The sequence below is a fragment of the Sminthopsis crassicaudata genome, chromosome 4, assembly GCF_048593235.1.
Source record: "Sminthopsis crassicaudata isolate SCR6 chromosome 4, ASM4859323v1, whole genome shotgun sequence".
NCBI classification, from domain to species: Eukaryota; Metazoa; Chordata; class Mammalia; order Dasyuromorphia; family Dasyuridae; genus Sminthopsis; species Sminthopsis crassicaudata.
This window is the reverse complement of record NC_133620.1, coordinates 112,274,844-112,298,044: the sequence shown is the minus strand read 5'-3', so window position 1 is coordinate 112,298,044 and position 23,201 is coordinate 112,274,844. Positions and strand designations below refer to the sequence as shown.

Sequence of the window (23,201 nt, the reverse complement as noted above, 5' to 3'; positions counted from 1 at the left end):
TCGCAGAAACGAAGCATTGACCCACACTTAACACCTTACACCAAGATAAGGTCAAAATGGCTTCATGACCTAGGCATCGATTATAAATAAATTAGAGGAACATAGGATAGTTTACCTCTCAGATCTGTGGAAGAGGAAAGAATTTATGGCCAAAGAAGAACTAGAGATCATTATTGATCACAAAATAGAAAATTTTGATTATATCAAATTGAAGTTTTTGTACAAACAAAACTAATGCAGATAAGATTAGAAGGGACGCAATAAACTGGGAAAATATTTTTATAATCAAAGGTTTTGATAAAGATCTCATTTCCAAAATATATAGAAAATTGACTCTAATTTATAAGAAATAAAGCCATTCTCCAATTGATAAATGGTCAAAGGATATGAACAGACAATTCTCAGATGAAGAAATTGAAACTATTTCTAACCATATGAAAAGATGCTTATTAATCAGAGAAATGCAAATTAAGACAACTCTGAGATACCACTACACACCTGTCAGATTGGTAGAATGATAGGGAAAGATAATATGGAATGTTGGAGGGGATATGGGAAAACAGGGTCACTGTTACATTGTTGGTGGAATTGTGAAATACATCCAGACATTCTGGAGAGCAATTTAGAACTCATGCTCAAAAAGTTATCAAACTGTGCATATCCTTTGATCCAGTAGCGTTACTTCCAGGCTTATATACCAAAGAGATCTTAAAGAAGACAAAGGGACCTGTATGTACAAGAATGTTTGTGGCAGCCCTCTTTGTAGTGGCCAGAAACTGGAAACTCAGTGAATGCCCAGCAATTGGAGAATGGCTGAATAAATTGTGGGTATATGAATGTTATGGGAATATTACTGTTCTGTAAGAAACGACCAATGGAATGATTTCAGAAAGACCTGGAGAGATTTATATGAACATCAGCTAAGTGAAATGAGCAGGATCAGGAGATCATCATATATTTCAAAAACAATACTATAGGATGATCAATTCTGATGGATGTGGCCACCAATAGAGCAGTAATGAATTGGACCAGCTATACTGAGCGAAAGAACTCTGGGACATGACTATGAACCACTACATAGAATTCCCAATCACTCTATTTTTGTCCACCTGCATTTTTTATTTCCTTCACAGGCTAATTGTACAATATTTTAAAGTCTGATTCTTTTTGTACAGCAAAATAACTGTTTGGACATATATACATATATTGTATTTAACTTTTACTTTAACATATTTGACATGCATTGGTCAACCTGCCATCTGGGGGAAAGGGTAGGGAGAAAGAGGGGGAAAAGTGGAACAAAAGGTTTTGCAATTGTCAATGCTGAAAAATTACCCATACATATATCTTGTAAATAAAAAGCTATAATAAAAATTATTTAAAAATAAGCTTTTACACAAACAAAACAATTCAAACAAGATTAAATGGGAAGTACAAAGCTGTGTAAAAATATAACTAGTATTTCTGAGAAGAGTCTCATTTCTAAAATATACAAAGACCTATATCAACTTTAAAAGACTACAAGTCATTCCCTAATTGATAAATGGTCAAAGGATATGAACAGACATAAAGGAGGGAAAAGAACCCACATGTGCAAAAATGTTTATAGCAGCTCTTTTTGTGGTAGCAAAGAATTAGAAAAGGAGTGGATGTCCATCAGGTCGGGAAGGGCTGAACAAACTGTGATACATGAAGATAATGGAATATTATTGTTCTTTAAGAAATTGATGAACAAGCTGATTATAAAAAGCTTGAAAAGATTTATATGAACTGATGCTGAGTGAAATAAGCTGAAGCAGTAATATATTTTGCATAATAACAGCAAAAATCAATGAGTAGCTAGGAAAGGCTTGGTTCTTCTCAGCAGTTCAGTGATCTAAAGCAATCCCACAGACTTTGGACAGAAAATGTCATCTGAATACAGAAAAAAGATCTAAGGAGACTGAATGTAAACGAAAACATGCTATGTTCACTTCTTTTTTTCATTTTTTAATCTCTCCCATGATTTCCCCTTTTGGTCTTCATTTTCTCTCCCAACATATTCATAAAGCAATATGTATTAAAAATAAATAAACTTGCTACAACAAAAAATATTGCTATTGAAATTAAACTAATAGGAATAGCAAACACATTGAATGTCAGAGTTAAGTTATAGAAATATCTCAATAAGTTAAAGCAATGGAGTGAATTCATAAAATATACATTTTTGAGATAAATAAAATATAATACTTGAATTTTGCAATAAATTAGAGAAGATGAGATTAGAGAATCATCTGACTAAAAATGGTTAATATTTTTAATGAACTATGAGGTCAGAGAATGTCAATGAAAGTGTGATACGATACCAAAATGATAATATTATTTATCTTAGGGTACATTAAGAGAGATATACTATCCAGGATTAGGGAAGTGATAGCTTTGCTCTTCTCTTGATGGTCAGATTACATCTAATAATAATTACTTACAGTTCCTTAATGCATAAAGAGTACTTTACCAATATATTCTCATTTTATGCTAATAACATTAGAAAGTAGGTTCTATTAGTACATAGTACCTTGTGCTCAGGTTTGACACTATAGAAGAGAACAATAGAAGAAAATGCATATAATAATATAAAGTTATTAGATATAGTTAATATCACCATAAAGAGTGATATTATAAGCAACTTGCAAGAACATAGCATAGTTTATCTCTCAGATCTGTGGAGAAGGAAAGAATTTTTTTAATAGCTTTTTATATACAAAGCATATGCATGGGTAATTTTTCAACATTGACCTTTGCAAAAACTTCTGTTTCAACTTTTCCCCTTCTTCCCTCCACACCTTCCCCTAGATGGCAGGTTGTTCCATTCATGTTAAATATGTTAAAGTATATGTTAAATACAATATATATATACATATTTATACGATCATCTTGGTGCACAAGAAAGATCAGATTTAGAAAGAAGGTAAAAATAATGTGTGAAGAAAAAACAAAAATGCAAGCAAACAACAAGAGAAAGAATGGAAATATTATGTTGTAGTCCATACTGATTTCCCAGTATTTTTTCTCTGGGTGTAGCTGTTCTATTCATTACAAATCAATTGGAAGTGATTTGGATCCTCTCATTATTGAAGAGAGCTATATCCATCAGAATTGATCATCATGTAGTATTGTTGTTGAAGTATATAATGATCTCCTGGTTCTGCTCATTTCACTCAGCATCAGTTCATGTATGCCTCTCCAATCCTTTCTGTATTCATCCTGCTGGTCATTTCTTATAGAAAAATAATATTCCATAACATTCATATGCCACAATTTATTCAGCCATTCCCCAAATGATGGGCATCCATTCAATTTCCAGTTTCTAGCCACTATGAAAAGGAATGCCACAAACATTTTTGCACATATGAGTCCCTTTCCATTCTTTAGTATCTCTTTTGGTAACATTGCTAAGTCAAAGAGTATGCACAATGTGATAACTTTTTGAATATAGTTTCAAATTGCTCTCCAGAATGGTTGGATGTGTTCACAAGTCCACCAACAATGCATCAGTGTCCCAGTTTTCCCACATCCCCTCCAACATTAGTCATTATCTTTTCCTGTCATCTTAGCCAATCTGACAGGTATGTAGTGATATCTCAAAATTGCCTTAATTTGCATTTCTCTGATCAATAATGATTTGCAACATCTTATCATATGACTAGAAATAATTCAATTTCTTCATCTCAAAATTGTTTGTTCATATCCTTTGATCATTTATCAATTCGAGAATGGCTTGATTTCTTATAAATTAGAGTCAATTTTCTATATATTTTAGAGATGCAGCCTTAATTAGAATGTTTAGCTGTAAAAATGTTTTCCCAGTTTATTGCTTCCCTTCTAATTCTGTCCACATTAGTTTTATTTGTGCAAAAGCTTTTTAACTTAATATAATAGAAATTTTCTATTTTGTGATCAATAATGACCTCTAGTTCTTTTTTGGTCACAAATTCCTTCCTCCTCCACAGCTTTGAGAGGTAAACTATCCTATGTTCTTTTAGTTTATTTATAATTTCATTCTTTATGCCTAGATCATGGACCCATTTTAATCTTCTCTTGTATGGTGTTAAGTATGGGTCAATGCCTAGTTTTTACTATACTAATTTCCAGTTTTCCCAGCAATTTTTGTCAAATAATGAATTCTTATCCCAAAAGCTGGGGTCTTTGGGTTTGGCAAACACTAGATTGCTATAGTTATTGATGATTTTGTCCTGTGAACCTAACCTATTCCACTAATCAATTATTTTATTTTTTAGCCAATACCAAATAATTTTGGTGACCACTGCTTTATAATAAAGTTTTAAATCTGGTACAGCTAGGCCATCTTCAATTGATTTTTTTTCATTAGTTCCCTTGAAATATTTGACCTTTTGTTTTTCCAGATGAATTTTGTTGTTATTTTTCTAGGTCATCAAAATAGTTTCTTGGGAGTCTGATTGGTATAACACTAAATAAATAGATTAGCTACTTTTGTTATCTTTATTATATTCGCTCAAACTATCCAGGAACATTTAATATTTTTCCAGTTGTTTAGTGTGGAAAGTGTTTTCTAGTTTTGTTCATATAGTTCCTGACTTTCCCTTGGCAGATAGAGTTCCAAATATTTTATACTATAGACAGTTATTTTAAATGGAATTTCTCTTTGTATCTGTTGCTTTTGGATTTTGTTAGTGATGAATAAGAATGCTGATGATTTATGTGGATTTATTTTATATCCTGCAACTTTGCTAAAGTTGTGGATTATTTCTAATAGGTTTTTAAATAGAATCTCTAGGGTTCTCTAAGTATACCATCATATCATCTGCAAAGAGTAATAATTTGGTTTCCTCATTATCTACTCTAATTCCTTTAATTTCTTTTTCATCTTTTATTGCTGCAGCTAGCATTTGTAATACAATATTGAATAGTAATGGTGATAGTGGGCAGCCTTGTTTTACCCCTGATCTTATTGGGAATGGTTCCAGTTTATCCACATTACATATGATGTATACTGACAGTTATAAATAGATGTTCCTGAGTATTTTAAGGAAAAGTCCATTTATTCCTATACTCTCTAGTGTTTTTAATAGGAATGGGTGTTGGATTTTATCAAATGCTTTTTCTGCCTCTATTGAGATGATCATATGATTTTTGTTAATTTGATTATTGACATAGTCAGTTATGCTAATAATTTTCCTAATTTTGAACCAGCCCTGCATTTCTGGTGTAAATCCTACTTGGTCATGATATATTATTGTGGAGATGATTTTCTGTAATCTTTTTGCTAATATTTTATTTAAGATTTTTGCATCAATATTCATTAGGGAGATTAGTCTGTAATTTTCTTTCTCTGTTTTCAACCTAACTTGTTTAGGTATCAGTTCCATATCTGTGTCATACAAGGAATTTTGTAGGACTCCTTCATTCCCTATTTTGTCAAATATATTATGTAGCATTGGAGTTCATTGTTCTTTAAATGTTTGGTAGAATTTGTATGTAAATCTATCTAGTCCTAGGGATTTTTTAGGGAGTTGATTAATAGCTTATTCTATTTCTTTTTCTAAAATGGGACTATTTAACCAATTTACTTCTTCCTCTGTTAATCTGGGCAGCCTATATTTTTGAAGGTATTCATCCATTTCATTTAAGTTATCAAATTTATTGGCATAAAGTTGGGCAAAGTAACTCATAATTATTTCTCTAATTTCCTCTATATTACTGAAAATTTCTCTCTTTTCATTTTTAAGACTAATAATTTGTTTTTCCACTTTCCTTTTTCTAATTAAATTTACCAAGAGTTTATCTATTTTGTTGGGTTTTTTTCATAAAACCAATTCTTAGTTTTATTTATTAATTCAATAAGTTTTTTTAGCTTTCAATTTTATTAATCTCTCCTTTTTTTTTTTTTTTAAGAATTTCAAGTTTAGTGTTTGGGGGGTTTTAATTTGCTCTTTTTTTAACCTTTTTAGCTTCAACCATAATTCACTGATTTTCTCTTTCTCTATTTTATGCAAGTAAGCCCCTAGAGATGTAAAATATCTCCTTATGCAGCCTTGGCTGCATCCCACACATTTTGGTATGATGTCTCATTATTGTCATTCTCTTGGGTGAAATTATTAATTGTGTCTGTTTCAACCAATCATTCTTTAGAGTGAGATTATTTAGTTTCCAATTAATTTTTGGTCTATTTTCCCCTAGCTTTTTATTGCATTGTGATCTGAAAAGGTAGAATTTACTATTTCTGCCTTTCTGCATTTGAATTTGAGGTCTTTATGTTCTAATATATGGGCAATTTTTGTATAGGTTCCATGAATTGTCAAGAAGAAAGTGTACTTCTTTCTAAATCCATTTAGTTTTCTCTATTTATCATACCTAATTTTTCTAGTGTTTATTTCCTCTTAACTTCTTTCTTATTTATTTTGTGGTTTGATTTATCTAGTTCTGAGAGTGCAAGGTTGAGATCTCCCACTATTATAGTTTTGCTGCCTATTTCTTCTTGCAACTCTCTTAAATTCTCCTTTAGGAAGTTAGATGCTATACCACTTGGTGCATATATGTTTAGTATTGATATTGCTTCATTATCTATGCTATCCTTTAGTAAGATATAGTACCCTTCCCTATCTCTTTTAATTTTTGCTTTTGCTTGATTTGAGATCAGGATGGCTACCTCCTGCCTTTTTGACTTCACCTGAAGCATAGTAGATTTTGCTCTAGCCTTTTATCTTTATTCTGTATGTATCACCCTGCTTCAAGTGTGTTTCCTATAAACAATATATTGTAGGATTCTGGCTTTTAATCCAGTCTGCTATATACCTCTGCTTTATGGGGCAGTTTACCCCATTCACATTTATAGTTAAAACTACTAATTCTGTATTTCCTGTCATCTTGTTATCCTCAGATTATGCTTTTTTCTTTCTTTTCCCCCTTACCTTCCTCCCCAGTATTAGACTTATGAGCACCACTTGCTTCACACAGTCCTCCCTCTTTAGGATACCTCCCCCCTTTTTAGAGTCCCTCCTCTTTTCTTAAACCTTTCCCTTCCAATTTCTGTATTCCCTTATATTTATTCTACTCCTCCTCTTTTTGCTTTCCCCATGCCACTTTTCAATGAGGTTAGAGAAGTTTCTCTTTAAATCAAATATGTCTATTATTTTTCCTTTGAGCTCATTCTGATGAGAGTAAGATTCACACTATGTTCATCCCTCTCCCTTCTTTTCCTCAGTTATAATAGGTTTCCTTTGCCTCTTCATGAGATGTAGTACCTCCACTTTTCCCTTTTCTGGTACAATTTCCTTTCCACCTCTAGATTCATTTTTATATTGTAACAGTAAAACCAAATTATACATCTACTCTTTATGTATACTCAGAAATATAGTTCCCAAGATTTCTTTTTTTACCTTTTTATGTTTCTCTTGAGTCCTATATTTGGAAGTCAAACTTTTTGTTTAGTTTAATTTTTTTCATCAGAAATAGATGTAATTCACCTATTTCATTGAATGTTCATCTTCTTCCCTGGAAGAAAATGCTCAATTTGCCTGGGTAAGTTATTCTTGGATGTATACCAAGTCCTTTTGTCTTTCAGAATATCAGATTCCAGGCCCTTTGATCCTTTAATGTGGATACTGCTAGATCTTGAGTGATCCTTATTGTGGCTCCTGGGTATTTGAATTGTTTTTGTTGTTGTTTTTTCTGGCTGCTTGTAGTATTTTTTCCTTGGTCTGATAGTTCTGGAATTTAGCCACAATATTTCTTGGAGTTTTGATTTTGGGATCTCTTTCAGTAGGTGATCAATGAATTCTTTCAATGTCTATTTTACCTTCTGTTTCTGTAACATCTAGGCAGTTCTCTTTGATGATTTCCTAAAAAATAATATCTAGGCTCTTTTTTCATCATGATTTTTGGGGATTCCAATAATTCTTAGATTCTCTCTCCTAGATCTGTTTTCCAGGTCTGTTATTTTCCCAAGTAGGTATTTAACATTTTTTTCCTAGTTTTTCATTTTTTTTTTTTTTTGGTTTTGTTTGACTGATTCTTGGTGTCTCCTCCACTCATTCATTTCTGTTTGTTCAAGTCTGATTTTTAATGAATGATTCTCTTCATTTACTTTTTAAATTTCTTTTTGTATTTGTCCAATTGAGTTTTTAAATGAGTTGTTTTGTTCCATGGAATTTTTTTTTCACCAATTTTTTTTAAAGAATTATTTTTTTCCAATTCACAAATTATGTTTTCCTTGGAATTGTTTACATTTTCCAATTCTCTAATTCTCTTTTTCATGGAGTTGATTTCTTTTTCCACTCCATCTTTTATTGAATTACATGTATTATTTTGACCCTCTTGCAAAGTTCTCCTTTCCTTTCCCCATTTTTCTTCTATCTCTCTTTTAAAATCATTTTTAATTTCTCTAATAAGAGCTTTATGTAGGTAGACCAGATCATATCCATCTTTGGATCTGGAGACAAAGTGTTTTTAGTCTCTTCAGGGTTTAAAGTCTGCTCTCTCTTATAGTTAGAGACTACTTAGCTTTTTTTGCTCATTTTAAGAAAAGAAAAAAAAAAAGAAAAAGTAAAACTACAGTCTGCAGTGAAGTGGCAGTGGGACAGTACCCACAGACTGCTTTGGGATTAACAGTTGTTCTTAAATCAGCCACAGTGGGAAGGCAGTATATGCACTGGTTGCAGTGACTTCAACTGTGCTCTGAGATCCTTCTGAGTCATTCTTGGTGTTGGGTGGGTGTGACCAAGTCCTGAGAGACTCTAGAGTTTTGGGGTTATTGTCTTTACCCCCTGTGTTTTTAGCTTCTCTGCTGATCTACTGGCTTGCTGCCAGAGCAAAAGTAGCTCACACTGTGGCAGAGTTCTCCCCACAGATTTTCCACCAGTAGAGACCACACTCCACCTCCCTCTAGTCTGCTCAGTGCGAGCTGTTCCAAGTGCTTTCACTGCCTGCCTGAGTCTGCCCCTGGTCTACCCCCATGGAGAGCAAAGTGAGAGCAAAAACAGACCTTTTCTGGAGAATTTTGAGATTAAATTAAGTCAGTAATATATTGTACTTCCAATATTCCTGGCTCCTGACCGTCAAGCACTAATTCCGAGGCTGAATTTCATTGAAATTGATTGAGGGAAAAGGGGAGCCTAGGAAGAAGCATGTGTCCTCTCAGCCATCTTGGCGCCATCCCCGAATTTGTAACCAAAGAACTGGAACTCATTACTGAACACCAAATAGATAATTTTGATTATATTAACTTAAGAAGTTTTTGTACAAACAAAGCTAATGCAGACAAAATTAGAAGGGAAGAAATGAATTGGAACATATTTTTACATTTAAGTGTTCTGATAAAGGCCTCATTTCAAAAATATATAGAGAATTGACTCATAAAGAAATTCAAACCATTCTCCAATTGATAAATGGTCAAAGGATATGCACAGACAATTTCCAGGTGAAGAAATTGAAACCATTTCTAGTCATATGAAAAAGTGCTCTAAATCACTACTGATCAGAGAAATGCAAATTAAGACAACTCTGAGATGCTACTACATCCCTCTCAGTTTGACTAAGGTGACAAGATAAGATAATGATGGATGTTGGAGGGGATGTGGGAAAACTGGGACACTAATTAATACATTGTTGGTGGAATTGTGAACAGATTTAGCCATTCTGGAAAGCATTTTGAAACTGTGCTCAAAAGATTATCAAACTGTGCATATCCTTTGATTCAGCAATGTTTCTACTTGGTTTATATCCCAAAGAGATCTTAAAGGAGAGAAAGGGACCCATATGTGCAAAAATGTTTGTGGAAGCCCTTTTTTGCAGTGGTAAGAAACTGGAAACTGAATGGAAGTCCATCAGTTGGAGAATGCTTTGAATAAGTTATGTATGTGAATGTTACAGAATATTATTGTACTGTTTGAAACAATCAGCAGGATGATTTCAGAGAGGCCTGGAGAGAGTTACATGAATTGATGCTAAGTGAAATTAGCAGAATCAGGAGATCATTGGACATGGAAACAAGATTATACAATAATCAATTCTGATGGATGTGGTTGTTCTCAAGAATAAGATGATTCAGGCCAGTTCCAATATGATTCTTCTTATGCAGCAAGATAATTGTATAAATTTGTATGCCCATATTGGATTTACATATATTTTTACCATGTTTAATCTATATTAGATTACTTGTCATATAGGATAGGAAGTGAGGGGAAGAGGGGGAAATTAGAACACAAAGTTTTGCAAGGATCAGTGATGAAAATTTATCCTTACATATGTTTTGAAAATAAAAAAGCTTCAATCAAAAAACAAAAACAAAAAATGTCATACAATGACCAATTGAAGAAACTAGGTTTATTTAGATAGCAAATGCACAAACTTATAGGGGACATGATCTTTTTTTTAATATGTGAAGATTACTTATACGATAGAGGGATTGCTGAGGTTCTTGTCCTTTCTGAGTTGCTCTTAACTTATTGGGTACAACTGCTTTACCCCTTTATTATTTAATTGTTTTTACTGCTATAAATTTATTTTGAGATGATTTTGTCTATGGAGGAAATCTGGAAAACTTGGAAATATCTGACCTACTCTGCCATCTTCTAGAATGCCCCCCCAATTATTAGACTTGTTCTGTTTGACCAACTTAGCAGCAATAGATAAATGCTGAATAGAGGCAGATGTAAGCTTAATGGAAGGAAAACCTTCTAATAATTAGAGGTATGCCAAGATGAAATGGCTGGCCTTAACAGATAGTAGGTTCTTGTTACCTAGAGGGTCTAAAACAAAGGCTGGATTTCACTTGTTGTGATTATTTTAGGGAAGATTCTTATTTGGGTACAGAGTTAACTAAATAGGCTTTCAGATTGCTGTCTATTTTGAGTTTCTAAATCTTGTGTATGACGCTCATGCTGTATAGATGGAATGAGCCACAAGTCAAGTAAGTTCTTGTCAATGTTCTATTTATCATAAGCTCTAAATCTATTCAAGACTCCTGTTGCTGAGCAGTGAAGCCCAGCCTTTTTGTTTTTCATCAGTTCTCATGATTTCAGTAACCTTGTCTGCCATTCTACAAAGAATAAAATCTGTTCAAAGGCCTTTCATTCACAATCTTTAAGCACTAGTTACATGTGAGTCAGTATCAACTAAATGAGAACCAGACATGGAACGATCAAGGTTTTGACTTTAGAGGACATACAGTAGAATGCACAGTAAAAAAAGGTTATGTTTATTGAAATACAAAATGAAGAGTCATTGTTTAAGAAAACAGCAAAGGTAACTTTCTTCTTATTTCTATCTCACTTCCTTCTGCCTTTTTTCTCATTTTTATTTACCAATAAACATTTATTTATTAAGCACCTACTGGATTTTGGGAACTGGCAATACCTATGCTATATCATTATACACATCCATTTCTGTCACCAATTTTCCACATCTTTGTCTAGGAATATTTTCAACCTAAGCAAACATCCCCTCTTCACTGCAAATCTTGCAAAATAATTAAATATCTTCATTATTACATTTAAAAAAACTCTGTAGAATAAATTAAATTGTCCTTGGGACCCCTCTTCCTCTTGATCTCCTTTGTCACTGACTTTGTAAGCTTCATGAACATTATGAAATCTTTCTGGGGTACTCTACAAGTAACCTTACTCTTGAAATGCCCAACATCTTTCTAATTATCCTATACTTTTACATATATGTTTACATATAGTTTATCTGAGTGAGTTACTTAACAACTCCTACCTCCTATAGATGTTAAATACTTGAGAGCTACTTGCTTTTTCATTTTTGCATCGCACTTAGTACACTGTCATATATGTATGTATCTATAGGTTTGTGAATATATATATATATATATATATGTAGCTTGACAACTTCTCTGTAAAGTATAGTTTTCAGTGCATTAGGGCATGGGAAATTAACTCACTACAAAACTAATCTGTGACAGAAACTACATTTAAACAAGTTTTCATTTCGCATACTTAGCGTTTAATAAACATTTGTTGAATTTAATATTATGAAACATATTTTGAGATGTGACTGTACTTGGTGTTTTGATGATGTAATTCTCCTCATTATGAGTCTTCAGTGGTACCTATCTATAAGTTATATCAAATTCAATCTGCTTTGTAGATTTTTCAATACCTATCAATTTCTCATTTAATAGTTAGTTACATTTATCTTCAGATTTTAGGTTTCTCAATGCAAGGTTTATGTATTATTTCTTTTCAATATATGATCAGCAGAGGACATGTGGTGTAGAGGATAGCAATCCAGAAAGACCTGTATTCAATTTCTGCTTCTGACACATAGTGACTGTTGTAGCCTGAATAAATCACATAACTTCTCTGTGTTATAGGTAATACTCTAAGGACTATAAATTGAAGAGAAAGTGTTTGTTTGCTTTGTTTAAAGTTCCCAATATCAATTCAATCATAGCCCAGTTATTAATTAATATTTTATAACCATAATCATATAGAGTACCTTAGAATAAAATTTTTATTTTAATTGATTTCTTCTTCCATACCTGGGGCATAGGTATTGCCTTTTTTTGCATAGAGTTTTTTGGCAGTCTGTTAAATGGATTCTTACTCAAAATAATGTTTTTAAATACATAAATAAAACACATAGAATAACATGCTGAAATATAGTTTTAGGTAGATAGATAGTTCATGGATCCCAGATTGATAATCTTTAGCTTAATACAATCAATGTTGCTGACTGATGTATATTTATATAATTTGAAATGGGGCATTTTTAGTAAAAAGATTTAAATAACTGAAGGAAGAATGGGATTTTTGTGGAACTGAATTAACTAGAATATTTCAACTTTCCACTTTTCTTAGCATGTGGAACAAATCCAAAGACCAAAAAAAAAAAAAAAAAAAAAAAAAAAAAAAAAAAAAAAAAAGGTTTTGCCCAGAGTATGCTGATCTCTTTAAAAGCATGTGTGAAAATTGACAGCCAGCTACCTCTTCCCTATTTATAGGACTCTTCTTGCCCAGAGGCAAGCAGACAAAGAAGCAAAAAAGTATAGCTCTTGGCTTATATTTGTGAACCCTGCCAAGGAAAACAATCCTCAGTTCAGTAGACTGTAATTTATTACAAATAGGTTATTAGAAATGATCAGGAAATCAGACTGGAGGACAGCCATCTGAGAATGATGTCAGCCCAAGGAGCCTTTGCATCAGATCCTTTTGTTCTGTCTAACAGAGAGTAAAGAGAGAAATAAAGGAGCCTTATCCCTCATTACCACAACTTACTGCGGTGACATCTTCTTCTTGTTTCCTTCATGTCTAAGTCATCCTTAGTCTGTCTCAACTAGGTTCTGTCTCTCAAATTCTCCCCCTCAGCTACTTGCCTTTGGAATGTCCTAGCATTTCTCCCTCTCTCCTTCCCTCATCCTTCTTTTTGGCCTTGTGCCTGTCTCTTGTATTCTTGAATCACCAAAAAGAGGAAGGGAAATGATGTAATTTGGGGGGATGGTATTTTGTAGTCTTATGGAAATAGTAGATAATATTGGTATTTTTTCAAAATTTTTAATATTTTTTTTGTTTGAGTTAAAGGGGCTGTCATTGTTTCTCTTAATAATAATAATAATAATGCACCATATTTCCATATATAAGTGATAACTATATAAGTTTGAAAATTCTGAACAAGTCTTTCAACATTGTTAAAAAAAAACACAAAAATTTTAAAGTGCGCCCCTTGAATTTTGTAAATATTTTCCCTTTCTTCCCTCCCCCTTTCCTTTATCCTTCTCTCTTTTCTCTTCTTTTCCTCCCTCTTATCTCATCATTTCCTTGCCTTCATTTCCATCAAAAACATCAAGTCTATTATGCAATAATGCTATATGAAGTGTTATCTTAGATGGCCAACAAATTCATCTTCTTCCTGTTCTTAAAGACACTGTAGTTTAAGGTGGTAAAAAATTATGATATAGGAAGTCTTGGAAAGAAAGTATAAAACATATAAATTATGGTATATGTTATATACTATTATGTGCTAAGGTTATATAGTATAATATAATAATATAAGCCACTTTGCATGTTTCATGAATGATGACTGTTACTGAATGGAGTTTGGAAGAAGAGAAAGAAAATGGCTGCTGAAGAGGAAAGAAAAAGGAATTATTAGAAACAAGAAATTTGATTTTGGGGGAGGTTATTTAGTAAAGAAGTTTGCAACAAATATCAACACACTATCAGGACCAACCAGTCCCAAAACTACCTCTAATATCTAGTTGACTGGAGATTTGGGGTCAGATTTTGGTGGTGGTTAATATTCACAAAGCAGAAAAAGGAGCAGATTACAAGTTAGGGTATCAAGGAGGAACAAAAAAGTAATGAAATTCAGATTGGATGAACCTTTCTTTTTCATTAACATGATGGTCAGGACTCTGGTTTTCCTAGAATAAAAAAGCTGAGCCAGCAATTTGGAGCAAGGACTGCTCAATGGCAAAGAATAAAGCAGCCTAATACCCCATGCTAACCCTGGCATACCTCATTGCTCTTCCAGCATCTGTGGAGTACAGCACCTCCCTAGGTCTGATACCTAATATGAGTTATTACTGAGGCAAAACCTTAGCAATGGTTCTAAATTTGGAATATCAGATGACAAACAGGTTTATAGTAACCACCTAGGCCCAATTTTTTTTTTTTTTATGTTTGTGCATGTCAGATGAAGTTTTTGGTGGGAAATCTGTTGTTTAATAAATAATAAAAAGTGTTAGGATACATTAAATTATCCAAGAGGCAAAAACAGCTTTTTGATTTTCTAATGGTGGGATTATATAACATGATAGATGATAAAAGTTGTTCAGTTTACACTGAGTAAAAAAAGAAAATCATCTCCTGCTTGTTGGTTCATTTTGTAAATTGAGATCAATGGAATTCTCCTAACAACAGCATGAAATCAATCGTAAAATAGCATATAATTTATGAATGGTATAGTAAATTATAGTTTGTGTGACAGTAATTGTTGAGGCTTCCATGCACTGGGATGCATTTCCTTGTAACTAACACATCTCTAGATAATGCTTGTAGATCCATTTCTGATGCATCTTGGAGCAATCTGTTTTTCATGTCCACAACTTCCTGTATTTGATCTTATACAAATGTTGCAATCAAGCAAATGGAAAACAAGATGTTGGTATTAGGTGCTCCAACAAACCATGGCCTTATGTTTTCAGGACATCTTCTTTCCCCCTCTGCCATCCATACCACTCAGATTCTAGTTCATACCTAAAATTGTTTGAATAATGATATTGCTTTTGAAAGGTGTAATCACTTTCACAGAAAAATATTATCAGGTCACTTATAGTGAGCCAAGGGTATACATATTTTATTGTATTCCCACTTTGCTTTTAATTTTAAGTTGGTGGTTTTATTTAAGATTGTTGTAACCAATGAATTTGTCTTGTTTTTTCTATCATTCTTTCTCTTTCCTATCTTTTTTATTAACTAGATTTTTTTTGGTCACCTCTCAGTTATTGTTTTTATTCTTTTTTTCCTTTTACCCATTGCTGCTTGTACTTTCCACCTTCAGCTTGCTAAATCTTGTGCTCTTTTCCTCTAAAGTCAACTTGTTTGCTTCACTGATTACCTTATCATGTTTTACAATTGACTTCTCAGTCTACCCATCTTGTCAAGCTCTGCATTCTTATTATCTCTGTATTTTGTAATCTAGGCTCTCTTTTCCTGCTTCTACATTTCATTACTCAAAGATACAAGTGGCATCTCATTTTCTGGTGGAATATATATTTATAATCCATCTTGAGAGGCATGGTACAACTGTATAATGGCTCAAAAGTAAAACAACAACAAAAGTTTTGTTGTACAAATTTTTTGCCCACTGATGTGATGTTCTAAGCTGTTTTGATTTATGTTTGTATACTTCTCTGAGATTTAGCATTAAAAGCAAAAATATTAAATATTTTAAGAGGACTTAATAAGTTCTGTATGATGAGAGTATGAAAAACTATTTGTCTTTTGCATGTCATTTGTATTCTCTGACTTGAAATTTTGCTCTTAATTGGAAAAAGAAAATGTCCACTCAAAATGAATAGTTATCATTTGCCAGCAGGACATGATAGTATGATTGCGTGAGAAAGAACTAATGTGGAGTTGATCTTTATTTGGAAGTTGACAGTTGTTCTCAGTATGATAGCTGTTCTTAGAGTCTTAAAACCAAGGAAAATTTTAAGATAGGAATTATTATGGACAGTGCAGAGCAGCAGAGGTAACCAGAACAGAGTTGGGGATCCTGGAACTCACATATAAGGATCAAGCAGGAGATTCATGGTAGTCTCAAAGTCCAAAACAAATGAGATTTTAATTGGCAAAGGAAAAATTATGGGAAAAATTACTGGATTCAATATGCATGGCTTTCTTATAACTGTAAAATCTCAAAGTAGGAAGAAACCTCAGAAGCTCAATCTGGCTCAGATTTCTCTCTGATAGTATTGATATGGGTTGTGCTTGCCCCCATTGAGAAGACACATTGAGAACATCTAAATCTGCTTAATTTCCAGTTTACCCTCAGTGAATATTGAGACCCTGCTTGCACATTGAGTACCTAAAAAGCATATTACAACTAGAAGTTAACAATCAAGTCTCAGTTAAGAGAGTATAGATAGAAGCATTCTTTCCCAGGCAGGCAGAGTCTTGTATAAACAAACACACTAATTGGGGAAGGCATATTATTTTAAGGAAAACACTTTTTATAATAATAGCAAGCATTTAGGGTTTTAAGATCTCCAAAGCTTTTTGCATATGTTATCTTATTTGGATCTTACAATAACTCTGTGAGATTGGGTCTGTTACTATCTCCATTTTACACATGAGGAAACTGTTATTTGAATGGCTAAAGTTGCCTTGGGTCATACACTTTGTATCTGAAGCAACATTTGAATTAAGATTTTCACTCAAAGTCCAGCACTCTCTTTGCTGTGTCCCCTTTTTGTTATAGTGAATTCATTTTTCAGTCATGTCTGTCTTTCTGTGACTCCATTTGAGATTTTCTTGTCAGATACTGGAGTGGTTTGCCATTTTATTCTCTAGCTCATTTTACAGACAAGGAAACAAAAACACATAGAGTTAAGTGACTTACCTAGACTAATAAGTGTCTGAAAACAGATTTGAACTCATGAAGATGAATCTTTCTGCTTCTAAGCCTAGTGCTCCATCCACTATGACACCTAGTTGCCTTTAAATTTTTAAATTGTTTAAGTGCTTTATAAATACATTATCATCATTATTTCTCTCTTTAATATTATGTCTCTTCCTACTGGATTGTAAGGTCACAAGAGCAGGAACTATGAGTTTCTTACTCTGTCTCCAATGCCTAGCATAGAGAACAGATGAAAAAGGCTTTTTATTAAAAGTAACTGAGCCTGGAGTGAGGAAGACCTCAGATCAAATATGGCCTCAAATATTTATTAGCTATGTGACTGAGCAAATCACTTCACATCTGCTTACTTCAGTTTCTTCATCTGTAAAATGGAGATAATAATTACTACCTCTCAGATTTATTATATAGATCAAATGACTTAAGAATTATAACTCATTTAGCTTGGTGCCTAGCACAGAGTAAGTTCTATATAAATATTATCCGTTAAAATTGTTATTATTATTTGAAAACACTTTTTTGATAGAGATTTGGGGGCAAGACAGGGGACTGAGCATTTATATATTTGAGATGTGGATAAGTGACAGTGACCAAATTGGGAGATTGGGGGTATTCAGTATATATACTTTATTTCATCACAGTGTTTACCTCTAGCCATCAGCATATTTAGGGCCAAAAATTTTTCTCTTAGAAACATTTGAAGCCACTGCCCCCTAGGATGATTTGACGTAAGAAGCTCTGGTTTTAGCATTTAGGTTATACAGGACCCCGTGCAAATGAAGACACCATTGTTCTCCCTGCTTCATGTCCACATAGTATATCTGTGATTGTCACTTCCCAGCAGTTTCTGGCTATGCCAAATTGCTTCCTCTTTGATTTTGTAATATTTCCTTTCTCCACCTTCTTTGCAGATATCTCTTTATCTTTGTGTATTGGAGAGAAGAGTCACATTTATGGGATTTCTTAAAACACATCAAGATAATTTTTTTTCTGATAACTTCCTTTAGTCTCATAGTACTTGGATTTATTGTGTACATATGTGTATTTACACATGCACACACACACATACATATATATATATATATGTATGTATGTATGTAATTTTTCTGCTCCTGGTGACCTGTATGTTTAACCAATTAATTTTATTTTACATGAAAATCAAAGCATTCTTTTCTTATTTTACCTTTATTATTAGTGTAATGCAAAATCTATTTGCCTGAATTAGCTTGCATTCCATTAATCTTTTTATATGTGAAATTGTAATGGTTCAAGGTTAATGGGATTTAAGCATATTTATACTTAAACTGTGGATACATTATTTCAGAAATATTCTGGAACATGAAAATATATGTTAGCAATGAAGTATAAATGACACTTATGTCTCCGGTGCTGTTTTTCTCAGCTAAAATTAAATCCCTTTAATGAGATACTTGAATATAAAAATAAATAATTATTGACCTAAAATTTTAGACAAAGCTTAACTCAGCATATAGAAAATTTGGAAACTTATTTTGCCTTCAGAAATTGCTTGTGGTTAACTTTGTTGCATAGGCAAGAAATATGAGCTTTGACTTTGTTACACAATTTACTTAAGTATAAGATTTTAAATTTCTTGAGGAAATTTTGTTTAAAATGAAATCTTACGGAAGAGCAGCTTATTAGTCAAGGTTATTTTTCCCCTTCTTTCTCCATCATTTTTTCTTTGCTTTTCTTTGCTGCTGCTTCTTCTTCCTTTTACATTCCCCTCATTTCCACTCTTTTTACCCTTTTCTGCCCTAATCCTATTCTCTAAAATGCAATTCAAACAAATTTATGGTCTAAAAATTACCCTGAATTCTGATAAGTTTGGAGAAAAGTAGGTGCTATCATTATCCACAATTTACAGGTGAAGCAACGAAGGCTCATGTTAAGTGACATATCTAGGGTTACACAACCAGTAAGTTTTGGGGATAGGATTACAAGTCATCCTGCCTCCAAGTGCAGCTCTCTATCTATTGTACCTTTTAGCTGTCTGATGGCTACACAAACTTATTTGTATTCTAAGGAATTTATCTTTATAAAATTTTATAGTTATTGAATATAATCAGTACAGTTTCTTTTTCTTCAGCCAATTTAACTCAGGGTTGAAGTGTTAAGTCAAATAACTTAGAGATATAGATGACTTATAGTTTTAAAAGTTTTAATTACTCTTTAGACACATTGCACAAAACTTATCTGTAAGACTAGTTAAGTCACTTAACTTTTTAATATATAAGGCAGTGTATACTATACACTTACAATATACAATCTAAATATACTTTTTAATATACAAGGTGATGTATACTAAATACAAGATACTAAAACAGAAAAGGTGCCTATTTATATTAGTAAAGGGAGTTTGGTTGTCTGGGAGGTGAGAAATTTTAGATAAATTTCTTTCAATCCTTTTTTGGCCAATAATGAGTAAGGAAAGATCTTTCTAGCTAGCTACAGAATACACTATCTAAGGCTTATCTCCCCACTTAAACTTCTTGGATAGTGATAATAGATTTTTCACTCTACCCTGAATCAGTTGGAGGAGGGGGCAGATTAGAGACAAAGACAGAGACAGATACAGGGGAAATACAAAGATACATGCCTTTATTCTCCCACATACTTTACCACTGAGAACAAGTCAAAGCCAAAGAAAATAGAATAGTTAATGTTTAGAAGGTTAATTTTGTAAAGTACATTACTTATGTAATCTCATTTAGTCCTCACAACAACCCTGTGAATTAAGTGCTATTGTCATGCCTACTTTCATACAAAAGGAAATGGGAAGGAGTTAAGTGATGTGGCCAGAATTGCTCAAGTAGGATGTTCCAGAAGCTGGACAACAATATGTAAAGTGCTGTTGTCTCCAGAAGCTGCGGATCGCTCTCTGGGAGGAGATCTGCTGTGTCAACTCAAATCTCTGGGACAGATTCTTCTTCCTGTAGAGAACCATTGTCTCCAAACAGTTGCCTTTAACTCTGTTCTAGAGAAGTGATTTCCCTTCCTGTGGACAGCTGCCTCAAGTCTGGTCTAGAGCAGAGACTCCCTATCTCTAGAGTGCTGCCCTCTTTTATCCTCCAAGAGAATGGGTGTGGGATAATGCAAGGGCTTCTGGGAAAAATTACTTCAACCAATGAACTTGCTCCTCCTAAGCATGCAAGCTTCTCCCCAGTAAAGGCCGGAACTAGAGAATTGTCAAGTACCGACTTAGCACTTAGTAAGAGCCTAACAGGATATATCAAAAATAAATTGAATCCACATCTTCTTGGTGTCTGGAGTTCTATGCACTGTATTCTCTGGTGGCTGGCACTTACAAAGTATTATTCAATTTATAACTCCCTAGGGAGTAGAGATTTTTTTTTAAAATATTGAAAATCCTCTATTTCTATTCTAACTGTAGTAGGTGAGAATTACAAAGATCTTTGTAGTTTACAAAGAATTATGTACCTGTAATTTCATGAGTTCCCTAACAACCCTGTAAGATAGGTGTAATGGGTATCACTAGCACCTTTTTTGCACATGAAGCATGTTCACCAAAGTTATTGATATGTTTGTTTTCACAGAATTTACAAGTGTTAAAGTTAGGACTTGAACACAGGTCCCCTCTCTACTCCACCACTAAGCTATCACTCTTACCCCTGAACAATAAACTATCAATCCTACTCCAGCTTCTTAATCAGCTACTTTTCATCAGCTTTTGGAGGGGGAAAGAGCATTTTGCCTCATAACTTTGACTAACACAGGATTGATTTAACTATTTAGAATAATAGTCATGCCCATCAAGAAACCAATCAAGTTTGTAAGATAAGGCAGTCAAACCAATAGTTTGTCTGATTTAACTATCCATGGAGCAGCCATAACATACTCAAGAAAAACCAACCTCTGTATTTTATGATTATTTGAAATTCACTCTACAAGTACCAGGTACTCAGAAGTAGTGTTTCTACAAGCTGAGAAACCTGAATAAAAACCACCATGTTCAATAAATTCTGCTTTCATTTTTTCCCTAGATTTAGCAGTGTTTACGCCACATCAGTTTCTGCTCACTGCATGCACGATTGTTGGCTGTACAAACAGTTCCCAGGTCACCTTGTTTACAGCACAGCTGCCACCAGATAACATTGAAGCCCCCATCTTGACTGTGTTGGATTCTAGAACTATCTATGTACAGTAAGTAGAAACATTCTGCTTCTTGACAATCGACACATACTGGTTTATGCAAGAATCCTAGTGAGTTCAATCAGGGAAAGGGTTTGTGACATAAAATTAAATTTATTGTGATTAAATGCATAGAAGTGATTAGTTTAGTGGTTCTGTGAACCTTTGATTATCACTTGCCAACTTAATTTCCATTTTTGTCTTTATGCAATCAGGCTAAACTACATATGTGCACAGTCTCTGTGCAAACTTCAATGAAAAAAAAAAACTTGCAGGTTTTGTAACTTGTTTCCCTTTCTTGTCTTAGTTGCATTTTTCTCATTGTTTGAATGTCTGTAGCACAATTAATAATGTAATAAAAGATGTGAAACACTTTTACCTTTCCATTATGCCTAAAAATAAAAGAAAAGATTTTCGTGGAACCATAAAATCTCTGAACTTCTCATTGGAGTGAGCAATATTGTAAAGTTGTAGAGGAGGTGCTGATTTGCACTAATAGAGCAAATTATTTCACTGGGAGCTCCCTATACCAATGAAATCATCGTTGTAGACTGGTCCTGATACCTGTTTGTAGAACCTCAGACTTGGTAAGGATCTCAAATATCAAAAATCTGGCCTCTCCCACAACTAGGAATCAACAAATTTTATAAAGTAATATTTTATATATCTTAATAACATTGTATTTTCATTGACTTTCCCATTATGACCTATTTAAACTTCTCTGTCTACTTTTCCCATATGATTTCTCTTTCCTTTGATCCCTAAGAGCAACACACACACGTAAACAGACATGCTCACACACATGTAAACAGACATGCGCACACACACACATCTCAGATAATTTAGTATTTAATTTTATTTGTTCTTGAGCTGTTAGTTACAGTAATTATTTCACATTTGTTATTAGCCTTATCTCCCCAGGTAAATAAGGAACTCTTAAGATTTGAAACCATGCCTTATACTTTTATATCCTCTACATCAGTGGTCCTCAAACTTTTTAAATAGGGGCCAGTTCAGTCTCTCATACTGTTGGAGGGCCAGACTATAAAAACAAAAGCTCACACTCTGTCTCTGCCCCTCAGCCCATTTGCCATAACCCGGCCAGCCTCATAAATGTCTTCAGCGAGCCGCATCTGGCCTGCTGGCCATAGTTTGACAACCCCTGCCTACATCATGAAACAGCTCCTGTTATTTAATAATCAATCAATAAATCTTATAAGTGCCTACTATCTTTCAGGCATTGTGCTAAATGATTGGATATAAAAAAGCAAAAAATATTAGTCCCTGCCTTGAAGGAGATTATAGTCTAAAGGGATAAATAAATATGCAAAGCAAGCTACAGAATATGTAGGAAATTATTATCAAATTGAAGACACTAGTATTAAGAGGAAATGGGGAAGATGTCCTGTAGAATGTGAGATTTTAGTCAGGATTTAAATGAAACCAGGGAGGACAATAGTCCTAGTAGAGGAGGTAACATATTCCAGTCATGGGTACTCAATATAATAGGGATTTATTTTTTAAAAATTGCTTCACAATAATTGTGGAAATATGTATAAAAGAATTGCACATATTTGACATATATTGGATTACTTGTTGTCTGGGGAAGGGAAAGAGAAGGGAGGGACTTAAACATTTAGAACACAAAGTTTTGCAATGTTGAATGTTGAAAACAATGCATATATTTTGAAAATAAAAAACTTTTAAAAATTGCTTCTTATTCCTTAATTGTTTTGTATAGCTTTATATATAATTACACATTTGCCTGTGTTCTTTAAAAATCTTCCCACTTTGTTGGGTATGATGGCACACTCTGACAGTTCCTGATAATGGGTTGACTGAAGCTGGGAAATCACTTGAATTTGAAAAGTCTACCTTGTAGTGTGTAGCTAAAACCAATCTAGTTCTATCAC

The 23,201-nt window shown here is 33.4% G+C and overlaps 1 protein-coding gene across 1 annotated transcript in view; it reads left to right on the top strand.

Moving 5' to 3' along the window:
- Nucleotides 1-23,201, top strand: part of USH2A (usherin) — a 1,025,480-nt gene that overhangs the window by 499,291 nt on the left and 502,988 nt on the right. The window contains exon 32 of the mRNA XM_074264677.1: nucleotides 21,141-21,300. Coding sequence (XP_074120778.1) covers nucleotides 21,141-21,300 — 160 coding nt within the window. The remainder of the gene's footprint in view (nucleotides 1-21,140; nucleotides 21,301-23,201) is intronic.